Here is a 27019-nt window from a genome sequence, read left to right as displayed (position 1 = left end):
TTGTGTTTACTGCAAAGACTAACCATTGGGAACCAAATGGAGGGTAAAAATGCACGATGTTGCGCACGTACTTCGCTTTGTTTTTAAAAGTGAGGCGGGAGGGGAGGGGGATGAGCATGGGAAGCGTTATACCGTGGTGTGACAGTAGGTGGCGTTCTTCGCCAAGACAAACACACGCTAATAACTACATCGTTCGACATAGGAAGGTTGCCTGTTTAAGTATGACGCAGTGGCGCCTACACCAATGGCTCACTTTAAATAATTTTAGGGATATAAAACAATGGATTTTTCAAATAAGTACAACCACTTAACATTTTCCCCCAAAGTGTAAAAAAAAGATGGTCTCCATATTTATGGATTTGTACTCTAATATAATCGGGACCTTGATACTCGGAATGCCAGACATTGGTCATATACACACACACAACACAGTGAATTAGCCAACTCCTCATTTATTCATACATCTTAAAATTAATTCATAGGAACTGCACAGTAATAGCTAACCAAATAGAAGGATTTTCTTGGCATTTGAAATACTTTTGGCAACGCGCTGCTTTGAAATACACTTGAAACAGAAAAACTTAAGCCGCAGAACTGTGGATAGTCTAATGGTAGTTACTCATAAAATAAAAATTGCTGATTCAATCATGTGAATTACTGCTGAATAAGAGACGACGTACTTAACTTTCCTAACTGTTCCAAAAAGAAATGCCTGTAAAAATACCGAATTCTTGGTGACTGGTTCGTCAAATCACCAAACATTGCACATAAACACAGGATACAGTTCAATTGAAAGAATCGATTGCTTTTGTATCTTACCACATCCTCTTTTGCATCACTTTTTTGGTTGTTAAAATAAACTGCTCGAAACGAAGCAATAGTCTTTGCTGTTTTTAACGTATCTTCATAAATGCCCTGTAAATCAAAAGGAAATTTCCTTCATCGAATGTCGTTAAAAGCATTTATATATATAAAAAAAGCGTACTGCAGATTCGCCTTTAATTCGTGTGATATACGACTGTAATTTTTATTTATACACTGCCTGACCTCCCATTAGTTATTTAGTAGCCAGTTGCTTCAGTATTTCATTTAAGTTCATCTTTTATGTTTGGAACTAACTTAAATACAGCTAATTGACCTTATCGCACTAGCCGCATTGACAAGGACCCACGCGTTTCTTGGGAGGCCTGCCAAAGTAGTTGTCTTAGATGTGCCTGATTAAATTAAAACAACGAAAGGGACATAATAGGAAATATAGCGATGATTTAAGATAAATATCACAGTCAATTACCTAATAAAATATTTGAAATCAGTCTATGTTAATATATTGTATAACAATGAATAAGAATGTCCATTTTACGACTAGAATATTTTTAGACATCTTAGTCGCAGTATTTGGTCTCCGGTGACTTTTTTCCTCTTTGGCAAGAGATCAGCGAAGCACCAAACCAAAGAAGTCTAACGTGATATAGATATTCTTCCAGCTGTATATATAGCTATATGTTTATAACTGTATGTGCGCTTGACTAAACGTAATCGTTACTGTTCCAGACATCGTTTCGAGTTTTTTTAAAGATAAATGAATAATTGAAATGGCGACCTGGCGTGGTAGCTAGCTAATCCCGACGACTCAGTTTTACTAGTGTTCCTTATTTTGTGTCAGTCTTTCTACCCCCCTCTTTTGTCACACGGCGATCTGCTTTGTCTCCCAAAGCGTTAATAAATCCTCAGCCAACCATCTCGTCACCCAGCAACACACAAACCTTGTTACACAACCTGCTATCGGCCATATACTACTGGCGGGTTTCTGCAGCTCTGGGCACCGATCTCTGCTCTCAGCCAGGGACTCCCGTTCTCTCCGAGGGTTGGACACCCCACATCGGGCCACCGCTCTCCATGGTCGTTAAGGCACAGCCGAGACTAGCCGCAGGAGCTGAAAACGTCGCTTTGAGTGCCGAGCCATTCCAGCAGGGGCCGGCTGTGGCCGGCTTGCTGTACCCGGGGTTTCGGAGGAGCACACGGCGTGGCACAGGCTGTCTGCCGAATAACAGGAAGCAATCATGGCATTGACATGTCACTTTAAACCTCTGGACGAACATTAACGATAAATAGATCATTTTTCAGGGAAACTGTATTTCCCTGCCCCGTGTTTAAGTTGCTAGTTAACTTATCTAGCTCGCCCGCAACACAAAGCACAGCAAAGAAGTACGAGGACAGAGGAGTGCTGGCGTATGTGAACACCATGTCAGAGGACAACAATCTAGACAAATTCATCAAGGTAAGGGCTGATGGCCACCCCATGCCAGCCGCTTGTAAAGGTCTCTGCACGCCAAACTTTGTCTGCCAAGTCAGCAGAACAGCTCCCGTCGCAGCTTTTACGGCTCCAGCCGGCGTTAGTGAGCTAAAGTGACCCACTGCGGGCTCGTAAAAACGAAAGCACAGAAGATCGGAAAGTGCAAAGAAGGAGAGACTGATACAATCGGAAACATTTTCAAACAATGTTGGAAATGCTTCCGATAGTCCCAGTTACCGTTCTTTTTAGCACTTTCCCTAAAGTCGGTTTTTTGTTGTTGTTGCTGAACTTGTCGAATTGATCTACACGTGTTTTCACCTTTTCCCCCCAAATTACTGTATTTGCAGTTGCTCTCTCATACTTACTTCTAATAAATAGCCATGACTTATGACATGATATCGCTATTTATTCAAGTGTCCCCTACTTGAAGTGTCCCCTACTTGTTTCCGTGGAAATTGCACGGAACAGTATGTCCCTGTTTATTTGTGAGGTTGTTGTATATATTCTGTCTAATGCCATCCCTTGCAGACCGCATAGAAACGCATTGATTAGCAAACAGGACAGGAGATGCTGGTATGTGTCAGCACTACTAAAAGCCCAGTCTGGAAATACGTTATCCTGCGACCTCGTATTACCCGGGCGGAAAGGGGCTAAAAGCGGCCCTTTATTTAGGATCGGGGGCAATTTGTGCTCCTGTATAAAATGGCTTTCTGTGGGCCTTTGCAAATCGTAGAGCTTCCAAAAAAATCCAAGCTATATATTTGGAGTGTTACATATGGAGATATAAATGTTTATTTCCCTAGAAATTTGGGAAGTCTGTGAATGCTGGCAGAGATTAGTGCTGCTCAGTGTAGAGAGAAGAACTGTAGGAACATCTGGAAAAAAACTAGTAAAAAGGCAAAAGATTGTTTTCAAGATCAAGTCTATTTAAGTCTGGGGTCACGTCCGTTCTCCCTCGCATATATAAATAGGAGGTGATCTCATACATGCTTCTGGATCTTTGTCATTGTGAGTGAGAAACCCTAAACCGCCTTGCGAGCCTGCGGAGATCGCCCAGTCTGACATGACTCCCGCACTTGCTGCACTGGGTAAATAGCGGCTTTGGGTGTAACGTGTGCAGTAAAACGGTTATTTTACTGCGTCAATCTCGCATGTCAGATCGGCAGTAGATTCATGGTTGCGACGGTGCAAGTAGTTATATCTGATGTACCGGGTGGGGGGTGGGGTAAAACTGTCCAGGCGACTTTTATCGCACCATTTTTTTGTTATATTAATATTTAACCGATCCATTCGTCTGCACATGGAAGTTGCATAACTTTTAACCGAAAAATAATCCTCCATTTTATCTGTCTTACTGTACCCATAATAGTGCCAGAGACACCAAAAAACTTGTTTTTGTTTAAAGAAGCCGCTGGACTTTTTGTCATTTTTTCTGCAGCACTTCTGCTTGTTCTCCAGTACACATGATTTATTGTTTACGTCTTGTCTTCGTGGTGTTATAGGCAAACCGTTAAAGCTTATAGCACTTAAACGGCACAAGTTATGACAACATTAAAATGTAGGATGAAAATGAGTGTTGATTACATTTGCTTGTTAATACGTTATCGTTTATAATGCTCGAGTACCGTATTAATCCTCGTTTACATGTGGATATTGACTTCACTTCCTAGTTTCATGCCTTGTTTTTGATGTTGAAAATAACACAACTTTAAGGCACATTAGGTCAACCTTCATGTTGCAATAATTCCTGTGCTGTTCGGTTTGTCATTTAAGTCAGTAAGTGGACATGTGTTTAATGAACATATTTCTTTTGGACAGGACAGTTCCATCCTAGAAGAGTACAGCATCAACTGGACACAGAAACTGGGGGCGGGTATCAGCGGGCCTGTCAGGTGGGTCCATACTCACTGTCATATTTTCTAAATGGTCGGAAGCCTTACTTTGCAGACAGCACTGTAGCTCTGCACCAGCAGGGGCTTTGGTTCTGTCCCCGGCACTCTAAGTTTGTGTGACCTCCCCTTGTTCACAATCACATGGATCCAGAAACACAGGGTTAGGTAACTGTGTGTCTAAACTGCCTTGTGTGTGCGTGAGCGGGTACACCTTACCTTATGGGGACACAGTGTCCCCACAGCGTGATGAATACCTGTTTCTTTTCCAGTTTCCTGGTCCCCATAAGGGAAAACTCAATTTAGTAAAAATCCGTGACTGCAATGAAAAAAACTAAAAATGCAAAAACTCATGTATTTTGCTTGGTTACTTATGGTTAGGGCAGGGTGGGGGTTAAGGTTGTCATAGTTAGCGTTACCATTTTTCCCATAGAAATGAATGAGCGGTCCCCATAAAGATATGTCTACCCGACGTGTGTGTGTGTGTGTGTGTGTGTGTGTGTGTGTGTGTGTGTGTGTGTGTGTGTGTGTGTGTGCGTGTGCGTGTGCACGTGCGTGCGTGCACCCTGTGTGACATGCTGGCATCCCATTCAGGGTGTCCCCAGCCTCTTGTCCTGCCTATTCTGGGATAAACAAGCCAATGAATCACATATCTTGATGAGATGTCAGTATTCCCACTAGAACAGACACCCGCATGGGCAGGGTCTCCAGGTGTCCGTTCCGTCAGTTTATCCCTGCTCCTCTGCTGTAAACAGGCTTTGCACGTACCTGAGCATTTCCGTTCTCCTAGAGGACACCTCCTCCCTGATGACATCCTACATTTGCGACAGAGAATTTTCTAGACATTTAAATTGATGCAGACAAAGGGATTTTGTGCAGATGACCGTCTGGAAAAAAAAAATCCAAAATAAACTACAATTGTTTCTTTAATTACAAACCTGATTTCCTCCCTAAAATGAATACAATAAGCCAGCACACACTCACATTAGCGAAAAGGGGCATTTTCATTGGGTGTCGCTGCGAAGGTAGCCACGCCCCCATGACGCCCACCCCGACTGCAGTTGCACCACAATGCCGGCTCTGGGTGGCGGCTCGCTGGGCTCCCACGGCTTGTTTTGCAGTTTCCACACGGGCCTGAGGCAAAGTAGTCTCCTTCCCAAAAGGATGAGTAATCTGAATGATACACTGAGCCACACCATCTTTTGAGAGGCAGTGATCAGTACTGGAGTGCCTCTGACTGACTGCTTTGGGGTATTGATGTTTATTATGTCTTACCTCTTGGATCTGTGTCCGGTCATGCGGTCATTTCCTCTCCCAGTGATTTGCTTGCTCCACATTTCTCCCACGTGTCATCGCCATATCAATAAACACACTGCTACCGGAGCCCTTAAGTGCGTGTCCCTACTTCCTGTCCTGGCTGCCATGGGATTCCGGAGGGTGGTGGCGTGGGAGCTGTCCGCCCACCACAAAGGCGCTGTCGCAAACAGACAAAAGGGCACCGCAGCAGACGAACCTGGTCAGCTGAGAGTGATTCTAGAGGGCTGGCTTGGCCTGGGCAGGGCTCACGGTGACCATCTCACCTGCCTGTCTGCCCTGTAGCTGCCATTACAGGCTGGGTCTTGACTGAGGGAGGAGAGGAGAAGGCGGTGCAGGCAGCTGATGCTGGCTTCTCCATCTCCTACCGAGAGACCATAGCCGCACGCTGTGTCTCCAGTACCAAAGCACAGCCCTATGGGACCTACTTCATTACAAGCCGTGACTTCTTATTCCTCAAGTGTTCACCTGACAACATGCAGTGCATGTGCAGTAAGCCCAGTTTAGCCTTATTTTCAGGATGGTTTAACTGTGGCTTTCATATGAGCGCCAACTTTATGGTCCTCCTGGATAGTCTAGATCAATGTTTCTCAACCTGGTCCTCGGGGACCCCCCCCCCCCCCCAGACAGTCCATGTTTCTGCTCCCTAAAAAAATGCACTTGACAGGGAGCTGGGAGGAAGCAAACATTTTGACTGCCTGGAGGTCGCCCTGGACTGGCAGATTCATTGGTCTAGATGGCTAGAGTCTGGTATGCAATGCCAGTCATTTTCATAATTGGTTCTGGCCTGGTTTTTGGGTCCTCATCACTATAATGGGCGTCTCAAGCCAGACGAACAGGGTTTCCCTGGAGGATTCCAGGTTTGAAGCAGCAGAGTTTGACTGGGAAGTGCAGGTTAACCTGAAGGGCTTCAGCATTTAAATTTGTCAGCAATGTAAAGCATCGGCACTGGTAATTAACCAAGAGAGCAGAAAAAATTAGGATTCTTTTATTTGAGAAACGACCCTTTGAGGATAATACAGGCTCATTTGTTTCTGGACTATTCACTCCTCCTGACACCTCCATTTAACCAAAATGCCAAGTTACATTTCAGGTGTCCAGAATGAAGGTTGACGTAAGCGTTTCCATGGTCCTGATTCAGGCAAAGGCCTTGCTGTGGACGAACCGAATCGCACCGTTTTAAATGTCCGCAGTTTTAGCTCATTAAGCTTATCCTCATATGCCTGTTTTGCTGTGCTGTTTTCTAACTCATTTCGCTTGCACTCGTAATGAAGTGTCATTTATTTTTTCAGCTCTTAGCTGGCTGTGTATACCAGCGGGATTCCCTCGCTGATGGACTGTTACATTGGTTTTTCAGTGCAAACAGAGTGTAACAGGCTCTTATTTTTTTGGCATCGTTCTTTTTACTGCTGTTTTTCGCCCGGCACTCCTCCCTTTCCCCTCACCTGGGACTCTCCCTTTTGGTTCCCAAGGACCTTGAAGCCTGAACCTGAAAGAGCTCTGTGTGTGCTTTAGAGCGCTACAGTCCCAGCTGCTGAACTGGGAGTAGAGGAAGCTCCATAAACAGAACGGTGACATGAGGCTAGTGTTTCATTTTCAGCTTTATTGTAAACAACCATTAAGCAGCATGAACAGCAGGGGGTGTGGCAGTTAATAGGATTCACAAAATGCCCTTTCATTGTAATTTAGATTAAAGTACTTAGTTTATCCGCCTTTGTGATCAGCAAGAATGATGTCCGGTGAGACTGGAATCCAGACCAGGGTGTTGATTTTAATGCCTTAAAAAGGTTAGTCACAGAGCTCTAGGCAAAGGTCCTGTTGTGTGATGTAGCTGTAGTATGTATCTCAGTAGGTGCTCCTGGCTGAAGGTTGTGGGTTCTAATCCCATGACTGTTGGAGTAGTCGTTTCAGTATTGGGACCTTGAGCCAGGCCTTGCTCCAGGGCCGCTATTTGTAGATGATTCTGCCCTCATAGGCAAATGTAATACGTCTATTATGTAAATTCATGTATTTTTCCTTTATTATATAATAGTTCAGGGATCCAGCATCGAGTGTTTGGGCTGTCCAGCTTCTGAGTCTCCCACATGTCAGACGTTCTCTGAAGCTTATGTGTAACAGAGCTCAGTACAGATGCTAACTTTGGGGACATTGTTGGATGCTAAAAGAGGTTTCTCTTTTAATCAGTTTGATTGCTCAGTTGCCTGTTTGCTGCACATGTATTTTTGTATTGTCATCCCAGCACCTTTTGACAGATTCACACCCTTGGATGACAGTAGGTGAGGACTGGGTTGCTTCCTGACTTATATTATCTTTATGTAGAGTGCTTAATGACCAGACGTTTTCCGAACAGTGTTTCTCTCTTACGAAATCTGCAGCAGAGTATGGAAATTTGTGGCATACATTTTATTGCAAGATTCTCCATTTTCAGGGAGAGACGGGGGTGGGGTAGTTGCGGGCTGGGATGTGAATGTCGTGGGGGGGGGGGGGGGGGGGAGGCGGCCTAAATGATGTTCTTGTTTGGTGGGGCAGGGCAAGCATGCCTCAAGGAAATGAACTAGTCATTACTAGGCATATTAGGCAGTGAGTCAGCTAATTATTATACGTTCATAAACAGCTTTCCACAGTGCTGCCACAACCCAAACCGGATAAGAGGTTATTTCAAATGAAAGGCATGGGTGGAGATGTCAGTGTTTCAGTATGAGTGTCGCAGTGGACGGAAGGACTGAAAATTGAGGATGGAGTCTCTCTGCTGTGGTCAGGCGATCTGGAAACAGGGCACTGGATCATGGATGGGGTTTTCGGCAAAAGGCTGGATCACCTGCTCTTCAGAAGTTCATAGTTTATTTGGATGTTAATGGAAGTGCACGGTTGTTAAGCAGGCACTTAATGTCACCTTGGGTTTCCAGGTTACCAAGAGCTATATGGGTTGCCAAGTCTCTTAAGTTGATAAGAGATCATGACAGTATGTTTAAGTATGTATAAGTATGTATGGAGGTCTTCTTGGTGGATAATGCCGCATATGTCACGTGGGTATGTTTCCCTCCGCATAGGGTATGTGTGAAAAAGTCCACGCAGGAGCGGTTAGCCTTGAAGATCCTCATTGACCGCCCCAAAGCACGCAATGAGGTAGGAGCTCATCTCCCATGACATCACCAAGTTTACTGTAGCACAAACAAGTGTGACCCAGTCACCTAATAACGCCGATTTCCCCAACAGGTGCGACTCCACATGATGTGTGCAGGTCACCCCAATATCGTGCAGATCTTGGATGTGTACGCGAACAGTGTCCAGTTCCCACATGAGTCCAGTTCCAGGTGTGGCCTTAACCTGTTGTTTAAAGGGGCTGCTCCCAAACTGGAATGTTTTTTTTCTGTTGTACCTTTGAGTAGGTATTTGTCTTGGGTTTTGTCAGTGCACGGTAGCCATTTGTTGTAGTCTTTGCATATTTTTTTGTTGACTTCATGTTCCTGCTTAACAAGCTGTCTCTCACATCTCCAGGGCCCGGCTTTTGATCGTGATGGAGATGATGGAGGGGGGCGAGCTCTTCCATCGGATCAGCCAACACCGGCACTTCACTGAGAAGATGGCCAGCCAGGTCACCAAGCAGGTAGGGGAGTCTCCAGCTAAACGCACTTGATTGATGTTTTCTACCTCATACTAGATCTTTCCATCCTAAATGCGTTTTATTTTGTACTTTCCCTTTATTCCTGAACGAGCACAGGGTAAATCATTAACATTAATCAGTAACAGTCAATCATTAACGATTACTTCATCTTAACACCGACAGTATCAAAGTAAGGACGTCAAGGCTTTGCTCACAAACAGTGATGAAACCCCCTCTTTATCATGGTCAGATGCAATAGACACAATAAACAGCTAGGCTAAGAGGACATGTAGCTCCTTAGAAAGGAGGCCTAAATGGCCATGTAGGATACTAAGAAGCACAAATGGTGAAGTACTGCATTTTTTGTATTACGTTTATTTATTTAGCAGATGCTTATGTTCAGTTTCGGTTGTGTGAGTCGCTGGCATAAGTTTGATAATTGGGCAGGAGCCTGTAACCTGGCCAAGTTTACGCTGCTGTTTGCTGAAGGTGCTGTGTACTCGTCACTGGTGCACCAACTTTGCTGAGCTTAATTCATATAGAGGCGGCTATGTTGAGTAGTATGTTGTGAAGCGGCTCTTCAATGCCTGAGGCCGGGTTCACACTCGTTACGGACGCAGTCATCCCCCGCCCTTCCTAAATGGTCAGACATCTTGCGCCAACGCACCAGCCAATCAGGCCTGTGGTGGTGGAGTAGAGCAGAGCCACTGTTAAGTCACGTTTATGAATTGTGGTATGGATACAATAAGGCAAGGTTATCGTTAATGAAAACATTTTTGTAAACTGAAAATAAAAACTACAGCTAAACGGAAACTATAGATACTTCTTCCGAAATTGCCTAAATTAAAATAAAAACAAATGTCATACTTTCTGTTGGCATTTTAAAATATTATTTAGCTAAAGTAGTTATTTATCTTCGAGCCTCTTTCGTGCAATAGATTTGAACCACAAAAATAGTCAACGGCACTACATTGCGACATTTTGTAATAGCTAGCAATTGAAATTAAATTGAAAAATTAAAACCATAATAACAGTGATGCATAGGCATATGATGTTGCAGTGTCTGTATGCGATCTTTGGTTCAATCTTCTTTGTTCATTGGCCAGTAGCACAAAGGCAGAATCGAGCTACATTTGTATCATTGAACTGAACATCCACATTGTTTCAGCTTTTGAGTGCTGGGCCTGACCATGCAGTAAGTGTGAGCCAGCCTTGAGCTGCACCAGGGTGAGTAGTGTCATGTGACATTTTTGACCCCCCCCCCCCCCCTTCCCGACAGATCAGCCAGGCCCTGCAGCACTGTCATTCACTCAACATTGCACACCGGGACCTGAAGCCAGAAAACCTGCTTTTCAAGGACAACTCACTGGTGAGGTGGGACGCCGGCCCCAAACGGCCTTTAGCTCTGCCTGGGATCTTCCCAGGCGTGTGGGCGTCATCCTGTCGGGGAGGCAGCCAATGGGATTTGCTGGCACTGATTTATACATCTGTTCACGTTGGGCATCAATGTAAAACCTTTATGACATGGAAATATTGCAGCCTGCCAATGGGGCTATATAATTTAATGAGTAATTTAATTGGAGAATTGGTGTGAGCGATATAGGAGTGAATGGATGGATGATTTATGCTGGTGCAGCACCTAACGGTCACACAGACCTGTAGAATTACCATGTTCTGTCCAACATGTTCAAGTAGGGGGGTTATTCCCCGTCATTTTTAATACTTATTGCTTAAAGTAAACATCCTTATTCCTCATCTTTGATTCGGCGCTGTGATGGTGGTATGTTAGCTTACAGGTATACTTCAGTTTGAGTGAAGTATACCAGTGTCCTCATGTTTTCCTCATTTAGTGGCTTTTGTCATGTAATCTGTGATGTATTCTGAATTACTGATGATTGGATCCTCCCTCCCCCACCCTGTTTTAAATTCCCCCTCCCAGGATGCACCTGTGAAATTATGCGATTTTGGCTTTGCCAAGATCGACCAAGGTGACTTGATGACTCCGCAGTTCACACCTTACTACGTATCACCTCAGGTAAAGCCTCTGACCCGCTCGCGCTCCATTCGCCTCTGACCCGCTCGCGCTCCATTCGCCTCTGACCCGCTCGCGCTCCATTCGCCTCTGACCCGCTCGCGCTCCATTCGCCTCTGACCCGCTCGCGCTCCATTCGCCTCCGACCCGCTCGCGCTCCATTCGCCTCCGACCCGCTCGCGCTCCATTCGCCTCCGACCCGCTCGCGCTCCATTCGCCTCCGACCCGCTCGCGCTCCATTCGCCTCCGAGCCGCTCGCGCTCCATTCGCCTCCGAGCCGCTCGCGCTCCATTCGCCTCCGAGCCGCTCGCGCTCCATTCGCCTCCGAGCCGCTCGCGCTCCATTCGCCTCCGAGCCGCTCGCGCTCCATTCGCCTCCGAGCCGCTCGCGCTCCATTCGCCTCCGACCCGCTCGCGCTCCATTCGCCTCCGACCCGCTCGCGCTCCATTCACCCATTTATCCCACTTGCTGCATCCTCTCAGTCACTCTGTGTGCTTCAGGTATTGGAGGCGCAGAGGCGACACCAGAAGGAAAAGTCTGGAATCATACCTACCTCACCTACTCCCTATACCTATAACAAGGTCAGTATGTCTGCTAGCAGTGCCCTGTGCTCACCACAAGGTTAGAATCTCGTAATGACACCCGCCCCCCCATCTGACAGAGCTGTGACTTGTGGTCATTGGGGGTAATCATCTACGTGATGCTGTGTGGCTACCCGCCTTTCTACTCCAAGCATCACAGCCGCACCATCCCCAAGGACATGCGCAAGAAGATCATGACCGGGAGCTTTGAGTTCCCCGAGGAGGAGTGGAGCCAGATCTCTGAGATGGCCAAGGATATTGTTCGCAAGTATGTCCATGTATATCCAGCACTGTTATGGACACTGCTGTCTCATTATGACTTCATGGACAGTGTTCGGTCACATGACGTTGCAGGTGTCTCGCTGGTCTTTGAGCATGTGTTGTGCCGCGCCGCCCCCAGGCTGCTGAAAGTGAAACCAGAGGAGCGACTGACCATTGAGGGAGTGCTGGCTCACCCCTGGCTCAACTGCACAGAAGCACTGGACAATGTACTGCCATCTGCCCAGATGATGATGGACAAGGTCAGTGTGGGGAAGGCATGAGTGTTTACCCTTTGGAGAAGACATTCACCAAACTGTTTTCACCTCTCCAGGCAGCAGAAAGTATGATTACTCTAACGGTTCAGGCCCAGAATGCCATTTCTGGATGTGAAATGTGGATTTCGTGCGTTTCCTCTTTGGAGAGAATGCAAACGTGATGGGCCTCCTGTGTGAATTGCAGGCGGTGGTGGCAGGCCTCCAGCAGGCCCACGCAGAGCAGCTGGCCAACATGAGGATACAGGACCTCAACGTCAGCCTCAAGCCCCTGAATTCCGTCAACAATCCCATCCTGAGGAAGAGGAAACTGCTGGGGTCCGTCCGTGCTGCCGCGTCACGGCCTATTTCTCTCGTCCTCTTCATCCGTTTCGCTTGTACATTTGTCCCGCACTTGTTCCTGTATATCCTTTTACAGTAAGAGGAGACTTACTGCGTAATGGCTGTCTTCTTAATTCTATAGAGCCCAGTCCCGTGGTTTCAGAGGCTTCAGGGGGGCTAGGGGCTCCAGTTAAGCTCCCTTTTGTCGTCTTTGTGTCTGAGGCTGTTACTGTTTACTGTTCATAGTACAAAGCCCCGGGATGGCTTTTTCATCCACGACCCGGAGAACGGGGGGGAGGACTCCAACGTGGCTCTGGAGAAACTGAGGGACGTCATCGCCCAGTGTATCCTACCCCAGGCCGGTGAGAAGAGAGCAACCATGTGCCCATGTCATGGACACGCACAGGCACATACGCACACGCACGCACTCACTGAAGGGCTTTGCTTCCTCACTTCAGGGGAAAACGAGGATGAGAAGCTGAATGAGGTGATGCACGAGGCTTGGCGCTTCAATCGCGACTGCAAGCTGCTGAGAGACGGCCTACAAGGCCTCAACTGGGATGGTAGGTGCACGTGACCATGAGATTCTGACATTGGTCTATCGTTTCCTGATTCGTTCATCTCATACCAGAAAACAAGTACATCTTTCGCAATGCTGTGCACACAATGCCACACTTTGTGTTTACTTGGGTGATTTTCTGATGTTATTTTTCTTTTTTCCAGGGAGGGTCTTCTCTGACAAAGTGGATCGCTTGAAGTTGGCAGAGATAGTCAAACAGGCCATAGAGGAGAAAACAAACTTACAAGACTCTCCTTAGCCAGTGCTGTATTTTTATTTTATTTTGTATAGTATTCTCTCTGTTCCTGAACAAAATAACTGTAAAGACTAATTTTTATGTAAATTTAAGTGCAGGACTTGCATATTTTCATGAATTCGCTTGCAAAAGTATTGTACAACTGTAGATATACTCAAAGATGACTTGTTGGTACTGTAAATCCCTTTTTTTACACACAACAGCAAACATAGATGAACAAACAAAGCGAATGTTTAAATCCATTTTAGTTCCCACTGGAAGGGAATTCAGCCTTTATACCCCCTGCTCATCTGAGTTACCCATAGCAGTGTTTTTTTTCTTTTTCTTTTAATAATGCTGTTAATTTTATTTATTAAAAACTAATAGAGTTTTTAAATTATTATACTACAGTCTCTGCTGCCTGACATTTTGGTAATTGACAGCAAAAGTAGGAATATAAAAATGAGACGTCATCCACTCCTTGATCTGGTCGTAGATATAGAGGAAAGTGGATTTCAGTGGCTGTTGATTCAGAGTCTGGTGTCAGCGATTTAAACTGTGAAACTTCTTGGTTGGAGAGTTAAACAATGACAGTGCAATATCTAGGAGGAAGCTATATTGCAGGAAATACTTTTTAAGTTATTATCCGATAAGCTATTATAGTACTGCTGATAACAGGTACAGTATAATAACTATGATAATGAGAGGTTTCCATGTGGTTTATTAAAGAAAAAAAACAGGCAACCTAGTTCACAAGCCTCAGTCTTCCTCAGTATTGGTCTGAAACAAAAGTTCTGGTAGAATGGTTTTATTTGATAACATGAAAAATACCAGAAAAGGGGGGAAAATGTGTGCTTGCTTCTGAATTTCCACTTTGTTACCAAAATCAAAGCTCACCTTTGGAGTAACCTTGCTAAATTTCAGATGGAGAATTTCACCCTGTTTACATAAGGTTTATGTAATGCTGCTGCCCGGAAGCACATGACACAGGAATGGGGGAACAGGGTGGGCAGTGTGTTTGGCCACAGATCTAAAAGGCAGCTGTTCTGGGTGAGAAGAGAGACAGACCGGCACTAGGGCTGTGTGGGCCCAGGCAGCCATGTCTGGAGGCCGACACATAAAACAGAAACATGGTCTTTGGAGATTGAATAGACTGATGATCTTACATTGCCCCCACCCCCAAATGTAATTATCTCCACTGTGCTTTAACATGGCTCTGGAACATCACTAAAACACGTCTGAAGCATGAAGGAAAAAAACTGCAGCCAGCAGCAAAGGATACAGATTTGTTATCTGACAGTTACTGGTTTAGGTCCGGGGGGGGGCCTTGCTGTTTGAGACAAGCATTAAATAGCTCTAATAATACATCGAGCTGTATAAATAGGAAAATCTGCAAGTAATCTTGAAGGTCTGACTGTGCAGTGAAATAATACCTCTCAGTTGTGCACAGAAAGCAGCTTGTCACATTCAGCAGAAATCAGCCTGGGAGAAATGCTTCAACTGAAATATCCAATGAGAGAATATCCATCCCAACATCAGTAATGACTCTCCCATTAGGCGGCCCCCTCCTCCCAAGTAGAATCCACACAGAACACTGATGACATTTGTTGAATATTTGAAGACTGTAAAATATAAATCTTTAGTCTACACACAAAGACAGTTGGTGGACAGAAAAATTATGTACCAAATTGATCTACCAAAAATGCCTTTGTAGTATAAATACATAAACTGGTATTACTCCTTCCCATTCTCTCACAGGCCTATGTTTCATTTCTTCTTAGACTGACAGATTACTATTGCAGTTTGGGTACCTCAGGGTATTTCTGTCCACCTGCTACAAAATGTCATGAATATGCTGAATATTTGTATTAAAGGAATTCTTTGAAAAGGTATGGAGTGTGACTTCTTGTTTCGCGATGATTTTCCTTTAATATTAGAGAAAAGAGTTTGTAGTTACTTGATTGTCGACTACGTTTGTATCCTTGATAAGGGCGGTTGAATGTGTGTCTGTTTAAATAAGTAAACCACTTAATTATAAGCTATATATATATATATATATATATATATATATATATATATATATATATATATATATATATCATATAGGTCACAGTATACCGCGAGGCTGGTTATCCTCATTCACCAATAGCTGTGCTTTTTATGTTGTAATGTTACATGTATATATCTTATTTGGTTTTCCTTTTTCTTCATTATCGTTTGGCAATTAAAAAACGACTAGTCTTCACTATTATGTTTTTGGGATAAGAATGGTAACAAGTACTTGCAGATTAATTCATAACATTTAATTGTGTTTTTTAATTAAATAAAGCTGGAAAGATCATATATCTGGATCATTAACAATAACTTAATAGTGCCGACAGTTTTGTCTCATCATCCAATCCCCAGTTGTGATGAACTACTTTTATAAAGACCCGATGGGACCTATCGTCTTTTAACTCTTACTCAGAACACAATCTCGGTCAAACTGGAACACACACCAAGAAGCACACGACACAAGTCGGTGCGACACCATGAACGGGATGCCAGTCCATTACATGACAGATAACACATAGTATTCTGCCGCAGGGAGTTCATAAATAAAAAGTACAATAATCAATGCAAAAGAGTTAACGCGCGGTGATTCCACCACCGAGCCAAACCCTAACTAGCCAGTTAGATAAAACAACTGCGGCTATAGAGCATTTAGACATCAAGCGTACGTAAACAACGTAAGATCCGCAGGAGTTCGGGGATGCTTGTGGGTTGAACTGATAGAGAATCCGTATAACAACAAACGTAACCCGGAAGTAGTATGAGCCGGGGTCGAGCGTTCTGTTGATGTAATTGGGAATTGTGATTGTGGCAAGAAAGTGCCCGTGTTACACAGAATAAAGAAGTTGGACGTTAGATTTAGTTTGATAACAATTCGTTGAGTGCTCCACGCCAAATCCTGACCGTGTCGCGTGCTTAGTCCCATTTTCCACTGTGCCGTAGATGTTGTGTTTTGTTTGGTCAGAGGGGCTGTCAGACGTCGTTTAACACATGAGTGTGTCACTCGTTGTCATCCGTCTGGAGATTGCAGACCAGTCCCTGTTTCCCGAAGGTTTCCAGTACAACGCCGGTGAGTTTTGACTTTGAACTTATCACCTCAATACGCCCAGTAATGTTTTGTGCTGAGGGTATTCCAGACAACACGTACTTTAACTGGGTATTTATCCACGCACTTTAACCGGGTATTTACTGCCTTCATGTCACGGTTGAGGCAGACACAGAAATAAACAACAGTCTTTAAAAAGCCCAGAGGGCGACGAGACTTTTGCAAGCCTAGCAACAAAAAACATCCATTTAAAAATGTGTAACTAACTAGACTCAGCCCTCCCTGAATCGGGGGCAGAGTTAATTTAGTAACTGTAAAAAAGCATAAATCAAAACTGCATAACTTGAATTTGTACTCTGTTTTGGAGGTTCAGGTCCGTGTCGCACTACGTATACTTTTAAAATGGGTGTGTTAAAGTGAACGATGCCAATATGACGAAATGTGTTTAAAAAAATACAGACACTTAATACTTAAGGAAAACCTACTCAGTTTGGAGATGTCAAAGTTCCCCGAAGTATGAATGCGTATGTGTGAATGGTGTGTGTGTCCTGTGATGGGGGGGGGGACCCCCTGTCCTGGGTTATCCTCTACCTTGCGACCGTTGATTCCAAGATAGGCGCCGGATTCCCGTGCCCCTATGCAGGACAAGCGGGTATGGAAAATGAATGAATGAATAAATGAATGAAAACATGTTCAGGTTATTAGGTCATGATTCATTAGCATTCAATCAAGAAATATGAGTGCTACTTGCAAGAAAAGATGCATTGTTGCCGTATATTAGATTATGCTTCTACCAAAAACAAACTTCATTCTAGTTTACACTTCATTTGATGTTTTCATTCAATCTATTCAAGTTGAATATCTTAGTAAGCAGATGAAGTGCTCTTGTACACTTCAGCCACTGCCCTTTGGGACCCATAGACCGATATTTGCATAGAGCCATATCTGTCTAGCTGCTGAATGTCAGCTTCATTCCATAGCAGGAGACATGTCTGACGAGGAGGTCCAGGAGAAGGCGCTGGGCCTGGCCCACTCGTCACTGAGTGGGAAGTCTGACTCAGAGAGGGCCGCCCTTCTGCACCAGCACATTGGCAGCCGGGCCATGGTCAACATGGTCATTGAGACGTTCGCACCCAGTTCAGGCACAGGTAGAGTAACTTCTCTGAAACTCTCACGGAGTTATGGGGGAAGGACACAACACCGTTATGGCCTATTGATTTCACTAGCTTGCCATGACTATTCTGAAATTTCTGCACCTTATTGTCTTGTGCTTTATAAATGTACAGTCCAGCTTTAGTCATGACAATTGATATTTTTTTCACATGGGCAATTTTAGTTGTACATATATTGAATGTTTTGTACAGTGTTTTTTTTTCCCCAGTCATTATTTGGGCATAAGTGCCCAAAGAGGGAGGTGGATGGAGTGTATTGAATTTGGATCAATTTACCAGAGGTAGGACATGCTTTGCTGTATATTCTATTGTTGTAAGGGGTGGCTTGTTTTGTTTTGGTAATAATTCCAGAGGATTCTGGGAAAGGTGTCAGTGAGGCAGAGGAGACTGCAGAGTCTGGCCATGAAGGCAGCACTCCTGAAGGAAGCATGGTTCTGGACTCCCCGTCCAAACAGCTGCCAGAGCAGATCTCCTTCTTCAGCGGAAACCCGTCTGTGGAGATTGTCCATGGCATCATGCACCTCTACAAGACCAAGTGAGCATGAGTCCCCTTTGCGCGCAGTGGACAGACCAGCAGTGTTTACCTCAGTTGCAGGCTGGCTGTGTTTGCTGATTTTTTTTTTAAATTATTATTATCAGGTCTTCCTGTAGCTTAATTTGTGTAATTAGCAGTCAGTTGAGTGCTATTTATGTTGATGCTTTCACCCATAATACCTCATTAAAGTGTGTTTTATAAGCAAATGGCAAGAGGAATATTCTTTATGGCAGTTATAGTTTTATTCTGAACAGTAATATAAAAATATAAAATTTGGTAATTAAGTAATTTAAGACATAAATGTGAATAAAACTTCATTGTATCTGTATAGTTTTAGATGCATAATCTTTTGGCGTAATAAATACTTGGCCCCAGTGAACAGGAATGAAGCAGATGAATTCAAACAGTTTGGGCCCTGAAGCCTCCTTATGCTTGTGTCTGTTGCAGTAAGATGACATCACTGACAGAGGACGTAAGACGGAGTGCCATGCTCTGCGTTCTGTCTGTCCCAGCCACCATGACCAGTCACGACCTCATGAAGTTCGTAGCACCCTTTAATGATGTCATGGAGCACATGAAGATCATACGTGACTCCACACCCAACCAGTACATGGTGCTGATCAAGTTCAGTTCCCAGGTAGTCACATGTCTCATAGACAGATGTTGTCATTCTTACAACTGAACCTCAGTGAAGATGAGAACACTTCTCCATGAACTGCTGAGTAGCCGGCTATGGTACCTGGTCACTGAGGCATAATACTTGAGGATTTAGTGCTTTATTTAATACACGATGATATTGATTCAGCTGAGACTTGAGCTGTTTTAATCTTGCCTCTTCTCCTTTTAGCAAACACACCCCTCGCACAAAATTTTCTAGCCTGCATCTGGTGAACCATAGGTTGTAAATCATTAAAATGGATTTATAGTGACATGTTAAACAAATACACTTGTACTTTCTGTATTCTGTATAAATGCTGTCGTCTGGATTAGATAGTAGCCACACCCACATAGCCCCCCCATTCTGCACGGCTGAGTATAAGCACCCATTTCCAGGCTCTGTGTCCCCCCCTGCCACCCTCCTCCAGGCTGATGCAGATAGCTTCTACGCAACTTGCAATGGCCGGCAGTTCAACTCGATCGAGGAAGCTGTCTGTCAGCTGGTCTACGTGGAGAGGGCTGAGGTCTTCAAATCTGAGGAGGTGAGGTCCTGGCTTTCCCCTACTCCAAACCTCTTTTGCCATGAATTTCAGCTGCCACCCCGATTAAATTTGTCTGTTCAGTGGTAAAATTCAAATTCTGGATGTTTGTCTCTGGTAATTGTAATTCTTTGCTGTATCCAGTCTGTTATTGTGACTTCGCCCATTTAAAACTCCTTTTTGAGTTTGTGTTATTGTCATTGTGAACTATTGCTTTTGTCAGGAATTTTGACCCTAGAATAACCGAGACATATAATGCCCCGCCCTGTATTCATAAACCCCGCCTCTCAGGGTGCCAGCCTGCCAGTGATGGACCTGACAGAGCTGCCAAAGTGCACAGTGTGCCTGGAGCGCATGGACGAGTCGGTGAACGGCGTGCTTACCACCCTGTGCAACCACAGCTTCCACAGCCAGTGCCTTCTGCGCTGGGAGGACGCCACGTGAGTGAGAGGGCACAACAGGATGCTGGAGCTCAGGGGAGCCGCACTGGGCTGACTTCTAACTTGTTAATAATAATAACTGGCCAGTAACCTCGGCAAATGATGTCCCTGCTATTAAATTAAGGCAGAAAAGTGGGCAAAACTGCAGTGTGTGGTTGCTGATGATTAGCATGACATGCTTGGTCATGTTTCACATTGGCTAAAGCTCCCCTCAGTAAAATTTATTTACATTTTATTAACATCTTTTTAAACCTTCAGTTTCACCTTTGTAGTCAAAGACAATCAGGCATCTCTCACGCCATCCCCCACCCCCTTCGCCGGTTGGCAGTCAGGGGTCAGTGATGTGTTTGGGTCCCCCCGTGTCTGCATTTCCTCCAGGCTGCAGGATGAGTTCTGCAGATCTACCCGCCACTGTTAAAAGGCACATGACCTCTCTCTGTCCTCAGGTGTCCCGTGTGCAGGTACTGCCAGACCCCTGAGCCGGTGGAGGAGAACAAGTGTTTCGAATGCGGCGTTCACGAGGTAATGGCACTGCCGGAGTGCCCGCTGCAGGAACCCCTCTCCAACTCTAAACCACTAATGACCTCACGGCGCTTAGAGGGGCTGCCAAATTGGCTCAGCCGGGGATCTAATTACTTTAGCTGAAGCTTAAATGGTGCAATGAAAACCTGCAGCTACACCGGGTTCCCAGCAGAAAGGGGTGAATCCTCAGACATAAGCTGGTGTAGGTGATGTGTGGCTTACGGGTGTATGCTGGTTTAAGTCCCCTTGGATGAATGCTTTTGATGCCAGTGATTAACCTGAATATTCAGCTGTTTAAGTTTGACGTGCACAGCTGTAAATCTCTAAATCTGTTTCCTAGGTAATATAATAGCAGTGTAATGGACATGCCCAAGTCATTAGCCAACCCTGGCAGGGATGGGGCACGCGAGCCTTTCATGTTCTTCTGCATTTCCTTTTAGTGTTTTATTTTGTTTTGTCTTCCTATAGCTTCCAAATTTGTGCAGTCATTTGCCCATAGCTTTTGCTTGGAGACTGGAGTAACCTGTATTTGTTGTGCTTTTGCTTTCACTTCAGGGGGCGGAAGCAGAGAGTCACGCACGTCATTTTCCTGCCTTTGTCTCAGCCCTTATTCTGTGCCCCATGGCCTCATGCCAGCCTATTTCATTCTTACCATCTGCATTCTCCTTGCTCACTCCCAGCAATTCCTTGGTTATTAGGTTATTTGCTTGCAGGTTTTTGTCTTGTTCTTTTCCCGAGAGAGCATCTTTTAAAATCTTACATACTGTTTTTGCTTCCACGCTGTCATGTGCTGTGTTATTGGGCTATACTGTATCATGCTATTTAAATAGTAATTTAAGTGCGAAGAGTTATCATTTTACTCTTATCAGTTGAAATGGGCAGCATGGTGGCTCAGTGGGAGGTATTTCTACCTCACACCTCCAGAGTTGGGGAGTTTGAATACTGGCCCTGTTCTGTGCGCGTGGACTGTGCGCGTGGACTGTGCGCGTTCTCCCTGTGTTTGTGTGGGTTCCTTCCTGCTGTCCAGAGACATACAGTTAGGTGAGTGCACCATTGTGTGTGGTTGCATGTGCCTTGCAGTGCTCTGGCATCCCATCCAGGGTGTCCTGTGCCCTGTACTTTCATCACTAGGTGCTTATGGAAAGTGGATACCAGCCACTGGAATGAATTACATTCACACAATGGACATTAAAACAAGCTTTTGATCAGTAAATGCAGCATTATGGAGGTCTGTGTGACATGGCTGCCGATCACCATCCTTCAGGAGCATGGAGGGAAGCCGCATTAGCACGGCGAGATTAGGCAGGCTCCACTCACACAGAGCCAGACTTTAAAGGGCTGGCGAACCCACACCCTGCGGATGCCAGGTGCCACTGCTGCCCACCTGCTGCCACACTAAAAAACAGTATCTATCAAATAAACAAAAGTTAAAAGATACAAATAATTGTCTATTGACCTCTTTACATTTTCATGTCTCTAATAATTTTCTCTTCTGTCTGCCTCTTCTCACATCTTGATTTTTCTATATTTTCTCTGTCTTCTCTGCCCTCCTTCCTTCACTCGTCTCCCCATCTCTTCATGTCTCCTCTTCCTTTCCATTTACTCCCTCATTTCACTTCCCCTCCTCTCCCCCACCCTCTATCCTCTCCCCTCCCACTCTTCTCTTCCCTCCTCCCCTCCCTTTTTCACTTCTCCTCCCTCTCTCCCCACCCTCTATCCTCTCCCCTCCCTCTCTTCTCTTCCCTCCTCCCCTCCCTTTTTCACTTCTCCTCCCTCTCTCCCCACCCTCTCTCCTCTATATTCCCTCTCTTGTCTCCCCCCTTCACTTCTCTCCCTTTTCTCTCCCCTCCCTTTCCCTCCACCTTCTCTCATCTCCTCTGCTCTCCCTCTCTTCTCTCCCTCTCCTTCTCCCATCCCTAATCCCTCACAGAACCTGTGGATCTGCCTGATCTGTGGTCACATTGGCTGTGGTCGCTATGTCAGCCGACACGCCTACAGGCACTTTGAGGAGACGCAGCACACCTACGCCATGCAGCTCACGAACCACCGCGTGTGGGACTACGCTGGAGGTGCTGAGGCCGGCCTCCTGCATGCGGCACACTAACCTCCCTGTTTCTAGGAATACGGCACAACATTTTCCATAATATCTTAGTCAGTCAGGTTTTCTCTGGAGCTTTGGGTTATCAGCTTGGTACAGGGTCTCAGTGTTACCTCACACCTCCATACTTAGGGGTTTGAATCCCACCCATTGGTGGAGTTCTCTGGTTTTCTTTGGCTGCTCCAATTCCTTCCTCAATCCACGCAAGCAGTTAGACTAACTGACCTCTCTAAAGAGTGGATGATTTTGTGGCCCTGTGATGGGCTGGCATCCCATCCAGTCTGTACCCCAGCCCTGTGCCTCGAGATGGGCTGGCGTCCCATCCAGTCTGTACCCCAGCCCTGTGCCTCGAGATGGGCTGGAGTCCCATCCAGGCTGTACCCCAGCCCTGTGCCCCGTGATGGGCTGGAGTCCCATCCAGGCTGTACCCCAGCCTTGTGCCCTGCGATGGGCTGGCATCCCATCCAGGCTGTACCCCAGCCCTGTGCCCTGTGATGGGCTGGCATCCCATCCAGGCTGTACCCCAGCCCTGTGCCCTGCGATGGGCTGGCATCCCATCCAGTCTGTACCCCAGCCCTGTGCCTCGAGATGGGCTGGCGTCCCATCCAGTCTGTACCCCAGCCCTGTGCCCCGTGATGGGCTGGAGTCCCATCCAGGCTGTACCCCAGCCCTGTGCCCCGTGATGGGCTGGCATCCCATCCAGGCTGTACCCCAGCCCTGTGCCCCGTGATGGGCTGGAGTCCCATCCAGGCTGTACCCCAGCCCTGTGCCTTGCGATGGGCTGGCATGCCATCCAGGCTGTACCCCAGCCCTGTGCCCTGCGATGGGCTGGCATCCCATCCAGTCTGTACCCCAGCCCTGTGCCTCGAGATGGGCTGGCGTCCCATCCAGTCTGTACCCCAGCCCTGTGCCCCGTGATGGGCTGGAGTCCCATCCAGGCTGTACCCCAGCCCTGTGCCCCGTGATGGGCTGGCATCCCATCCAGGCTGTACCCCAGCCTTGTGCCCCGCGATGGGCTGGCATCCCATCCAGGCTGTACCCCAGCCCTGTGCCTTGCGATGGGCTGGCATGCCATCCAGGCTGTACCCCAGCCCTATGCCCTGCGATGGGCTAGCATGCCATCCAGGCTGTACCCCAGCCCTGTGCCCTGCGATGGGCTAGCATGCCATCCAGGCTGTACCCCAGCCCTGTGCCCTGCGATGGGCTAGCATGCCATCCAGGCTGTACCCCAACCCTGTGCCCTGCGATGGGCAGGTATGCCATCCAGGCTGTACCCCAGCCCTGTGCCCAGGATTGGGCTGGCATGCCATCCAGGCTGTACCCCAGCCCTGTGCCCAGGATTGGGCTTGCATGCCATCCAGGCTGTACCCCAACCCTGTGCCCAGGACTGGGCTGCATCCCATCCAGGATGTTCCTCACCTGTGTATACTGTGCTGTGTATGTGCCCCCCCCTGCCTTCACCGGCTATGCAGTTGAAAGCTAGGCGCTGTGGGTTACCTTTGCATTGCCTTTGTACATTACTGCCTTTAGAGCTGTTCCATTCGTACTTTTTCACATTAATAGCCGCCCTTGACTGTACCAGGACGATCATGACTGCTAGTGTCAAGTTAATGGCCTGTTTTTGCATTTCTCAGACAACTACGTGCACCGACTGGTGGCGTGTAAAACGGATGGTAAGATGGTGCAGTACGAGTGTGAAGGGGATTCCTGTCAGGAAGAAAAGATCGACGCCCTGCAGCTGGAGGTAGAGCTGGGCACCTTCTGCCTTCTCAGCCATCATCCAGCCAGAGCCAGTGACCACTGTAAACTGCAAGAACATTAGGGAAATATTCATATAAATAAATTTCCTTTGAGATGTATAAAGTAACTCTATCTATCTGTCTTTCTGTGTATATATGTATATGGATGGATGTACATACCAGACAGGGGAAAGGGAAATAATTGTGTGTGTGTGTCTCCACTTGTTTATGACACTAATTACTGGATCATTTTGCTGTTTTCTGCCCAGTATTCCTACTTGCTGACAAGTCAGCTGGAATCCCAGCGGATCTACTGGGAAAATAAAATTGTTCATTTGGAAAAAGATACTGCAGAGGAGGTTGGAATTAGAATTTTTTTCCATTTTCCCTGTGTATTCAGAATATTCTGTATTTTTATGAAACATTGTATGAGATAAGAGAGCGGTGAATGATGACATTAATTGTTATCTCCACTAGGGAGTATTAGAGTAACCAAGAAAATTCCTACTTTAGTATGAGGTAAACAATTCTTAATTTTTATTTGAAAGGTATTTTGGATTAAAAAGTTTGTGTTTATTGTGTTTTTGTGCTGCAAATAAATCAGTTTCTTTAGGAAACGGCTGATAAATACCCGGGGCGGCATGGTGGTGCAGTGGTTAGACCTGTTGCCTCACACCTCTGGGACCCGGGGTCGAGTCTCCGCCTGGGTCACATGTGTGTGGAGTTTGCATGTTCTCCCCATGTCGTCGTGGGGTTTCCTCCGGGTACTCCAGTTTCCCCCCACAGTCCAAAAACATGCTGAGGCTAATTGGACTTGCTAAATTGCCCGTAGGTGTGCATGTGTGAGTGAATGGTGTGTGAGTGTGCCCTGCGATTGGGCTGGCCCCCCATCCTGGGTTGTTCCCTGCCTTGTGCCCATTGCTTCCGGGATAGGCTCCGGACCCCCCGCGACCCAGTAGGATAAACGGTTTGGAAAATGAATGGATGGATGGATGACAATTACCCATAGTTCCAGGCTGCCTTGATCTAGGTTTTTTATTTAGTAGCCTCTACGTTTATCTTCTGCTTTGACAATAGGTCACTGTATTACATACAGATCAACAACATGAAGGCAAAATTCAAGGAGACTATAGAGAAATGTGACAGTCTGGAGAGGAAATTAGCAGATGTCAGCAAGGAGAGGCAGACCATGGAGAAGAAGTAAGATCCTGTCCACCAGGGGGCACTGTCTTGCCTAGTGTTTCATGAAACTCCTTTCCAGTTATTGATTTTTGTGAGCAGCTGGAGTCTTGTCTAGTTTCTGTTTATCTCTTAATTAGTAAGCTTGCTTATTTGTTTGTTTTTTTATTTATTTATTTGTTTGTTTGTTTGTTGTTTATAATGCTTGCACAATCAAACCCTGGTTGAATTTGTATTGAATTATTCTCCCTGTGTCTGTAGCTTCAGAACTATAAGTAATTGAGTAATTGTTGATTGACTATCTGTTGATTTGAGTAACTGATAATTAATTGATTAGTGATGATTTTTTTGGACAGATTTTTTCTGTTATGTGGTTTATTATAAATCTTTCTCTTCCCACAATTGTCCCACATTTGGATTTGTGCTCCACGCCTCCCTGCGCTAAATGTCTCCGTCCATTTTCTACAACTTGCCTTGTCCCCCAACCCCCCAACAGGTGCACACAGCTAACTGCCAAGGTGAGCAAGCTGTCTCAGGAGCTAAAGGAGGAGCAGGAGATGAACAAATGCCTGCGAGCCAACCAAGCAGAGTTGCATGTGCGTCTGCGTGACGAGGAGAGTCGGGCAGGAGAGGCAGCCGCCCAGCAGGAGGTGCGGGTGGCCGAGTTGCAGGAGCAGGTCCGAGACCTCATGTTCTACCTGGAGACGCAGCAGCAGATCAGTCAAATGCCTGAGGAGACCCGGCAGGAGATTCAGGAGGGCCAGATCAACATAGCCGCTGCCCGCAGCCCGCCTGGCCCCACCCCCGGGACCAGTGCCACAAAACTGGGCACCCGCAAGGGCCGGGGCAAACGGGGCAAGTAATGTAGCATTTAATAACAATATACTGTAAGAGGTGCCCAAGCTTCGACACTCCAAAGTCACCTGATTACTAAGGAAATAGACCCCTTATGTCTGTGTGATTCTGTTGCTTCATTGTTTTGTGGGACAAAGGGTAACTAAATGTCCCCTTGATAGGGAAAAAGAAAGTGTTAAAAGGCCAAGCCCTGAGCAGACTCATGAGGGCAGGCATGGGTTGATTAATATACCCCTTTTGTATGGAGGTGCTGGCCAGCTGAATGACAAGTGCTGGACTTTCCCCTGGGACATTAACTGTCTCCACATTTTCTGTTTTTATTTTCCTGTGTTTTCCTGTGTTCTTCATCCTTTGTAAGTCTAGCTGCCTCTTACTTGCAAATATTATTGTACTTTTCTGTGGAAGCTTAATGGTACTTTGAGTCTGTATCAGAGGCATTGATGTTTATTTCATCCCTGTGATCAGATCCTTGTGAACATACTACCATTTTACCCCCGTATCAGCCAAAGTCATGATGCTCCTGCCTTAACTGTCCAACTGTATCCTCACTGTAAGTCTGCTAACAAAATAAAGACTGAGGTATTGGGAACATTGGCAGGGGGAACAACATGTCTTATGTAGTGAACTAAGCTTGTCCTGATTCTATGCAAATTCTCTGGTATGGCAGCTGTGTTGGTTTCTTACATATTACTAGTTTTTTTTATTTGTTAGTATTTTTAAATCTGTCATGCATTTATAGTGTTTATGGGATGTTACTCAGGCAATGTGCTCTTAATTTCCTGCCAAGTTGTGTGATGCTGGTGGGTGGGGGTGGGGGGGGGTACT

At 46.0% G+C, this 27019-nt stretch overlaps 2 protein-coding genes across 4 annotated transcripts; both read left to right on the top strand.

Moving 5' to 3' along the window:
* Positions 1-1403: 1403 nt before the first annotated feature.
* mapkapk5 (MAPK activated protein kinase 5) lies at positions 1404-15253 on the top strand. Of its 3 annotated transcripts, none has more exons than XM_048982201.1 (14): positions 1404-2278; positions 4117-4185; positions 8547-8622; positions 8713-8810; positions 8995-9103; positions 10380-10469; positions 11040-11135; positions 11633-11713; positions 11794-11981; positions 12114-12234; positions 12434-12564; positions 12814-12929; positions 13026-13130; positions 13291-15253. In XM_048982201.1, the coding sequence occupies exons 4-14, from the start codon at positions 8725-8727 to the stop codon at positions 13383-13385; spliced, it is 1218 nt and encodes a 405-aa protein (XP_048838158.1). In that variant the 5' UTR covers positions 1404-2278; positions 4117-4185; positions 8547-8622; positions 8713-8724; the 3' UTR covers positions 13386-15253. The 3 variants fall into 3 exon arrangements, with proteins under 3 accessions (XP_048838158.1, XP_048838149.1, XP_048838166.1); XM_048982192.1 differs by having other exon boundaries at positions 4112-4185; XM_048982209.1 differs by lacking the exon at positions 1404-2278 and adding an exon at positions 3526-3851 and having other exon boundaries at positions 4112-4185.
* Positions 15254-16151: 898 nt separating this feature from the next.
* Positions 16152-26787, top strand: LOC125725182 (BRCA1 associated protein). The gene is made up of 12 exons (XM_049001895.1): positions 16152-16482; positions 17439-17606; positions 17982-18165; positions 18613-18802; positions 19251-19364; positions 19653-19801; positions 20248-20323; positions 22254-22392; positions 24056-24165; positions 24430-24519; positions 25257-25360; positions 25836-26787. Exons 1-12 carry the CDS (start codon positions 16404-16406, stop codon positions 26200-26202), a joined length of 1770 nt encoding a protein of 589 aa, XP_048857852.1. The 5' UTR covers positions 16152-16403; the 3' UTR covers positions 26203-26787.
* The last annotated feature ends 232 nt before the right edge of the window (positions 26788-27019 follow it).

The sequence above is a fragment of the Brienomyrus brachyistius genome, chromosome 2 (genome assembly GCF_023856365.1).
Source record: "Brienomyrus brachyistius isolate T26 chromosome 2, BBRACH_0.4, whole genome shotgun sequence".
Classification (NCBI taxonomy): Eukaryota; Metazoa; Chordata; class Actinopteri; order Osteoglossiformes; family Mormyridae; genus Brienomyrus; species Brienomyrus brachyistius.
Note: the sequence above shows the minus strand (reverse complement) of the source record. Positions and strands in the feature narration are given on the sequence as shown.

Excerpts from the sequence above, each read along its gene's own strand:
- LOC125725182 (XM_049001895.1), top strand. The coding sequence starts at position 16,404 with ATGAGTGTGTCACTCGTTGTCATCCGTCTGGAGATTGCAGACCAGTCC. Across the intron at positions 18,803-19,250 it reads TGATCAAGTTCAGTTCCCAG|GCTGATGCAGATAGCTTCTA; the intron begins GTAGTCACATGT and ends ACCCTCCTCCAG. Across the intron at positions 24,166-24,429 it reads TCGACGCCCTGCAGCTGGAG|TATTCCTACTTGCTGACAAG; the intron begins GTAGAGCTGGGC and ends TTTTCTGCCCAG.
- mapkapk5 (XM_048982192.1), top strand. The coding sequence starts at position 2,243 with ATGTCAGAGGACAACAATCTAGACAAATTCATCAAG. Across the intron at positions 2,279-4,111 it reads ATCTAGACAAATTCATCAAG|GACAGTTCCATCCTAGAAGA; the intron begins GTAAGGGCTGAT and ends TCTTTTGGACAG. Across the intron at positions 8,623-8,712 it reads GCCCCAAAGCACGCAATGAG|GTGCGACTCCACATGATGTG; the intron begins GTAGGAGCTCAT and ends TTTCCCCAACAG.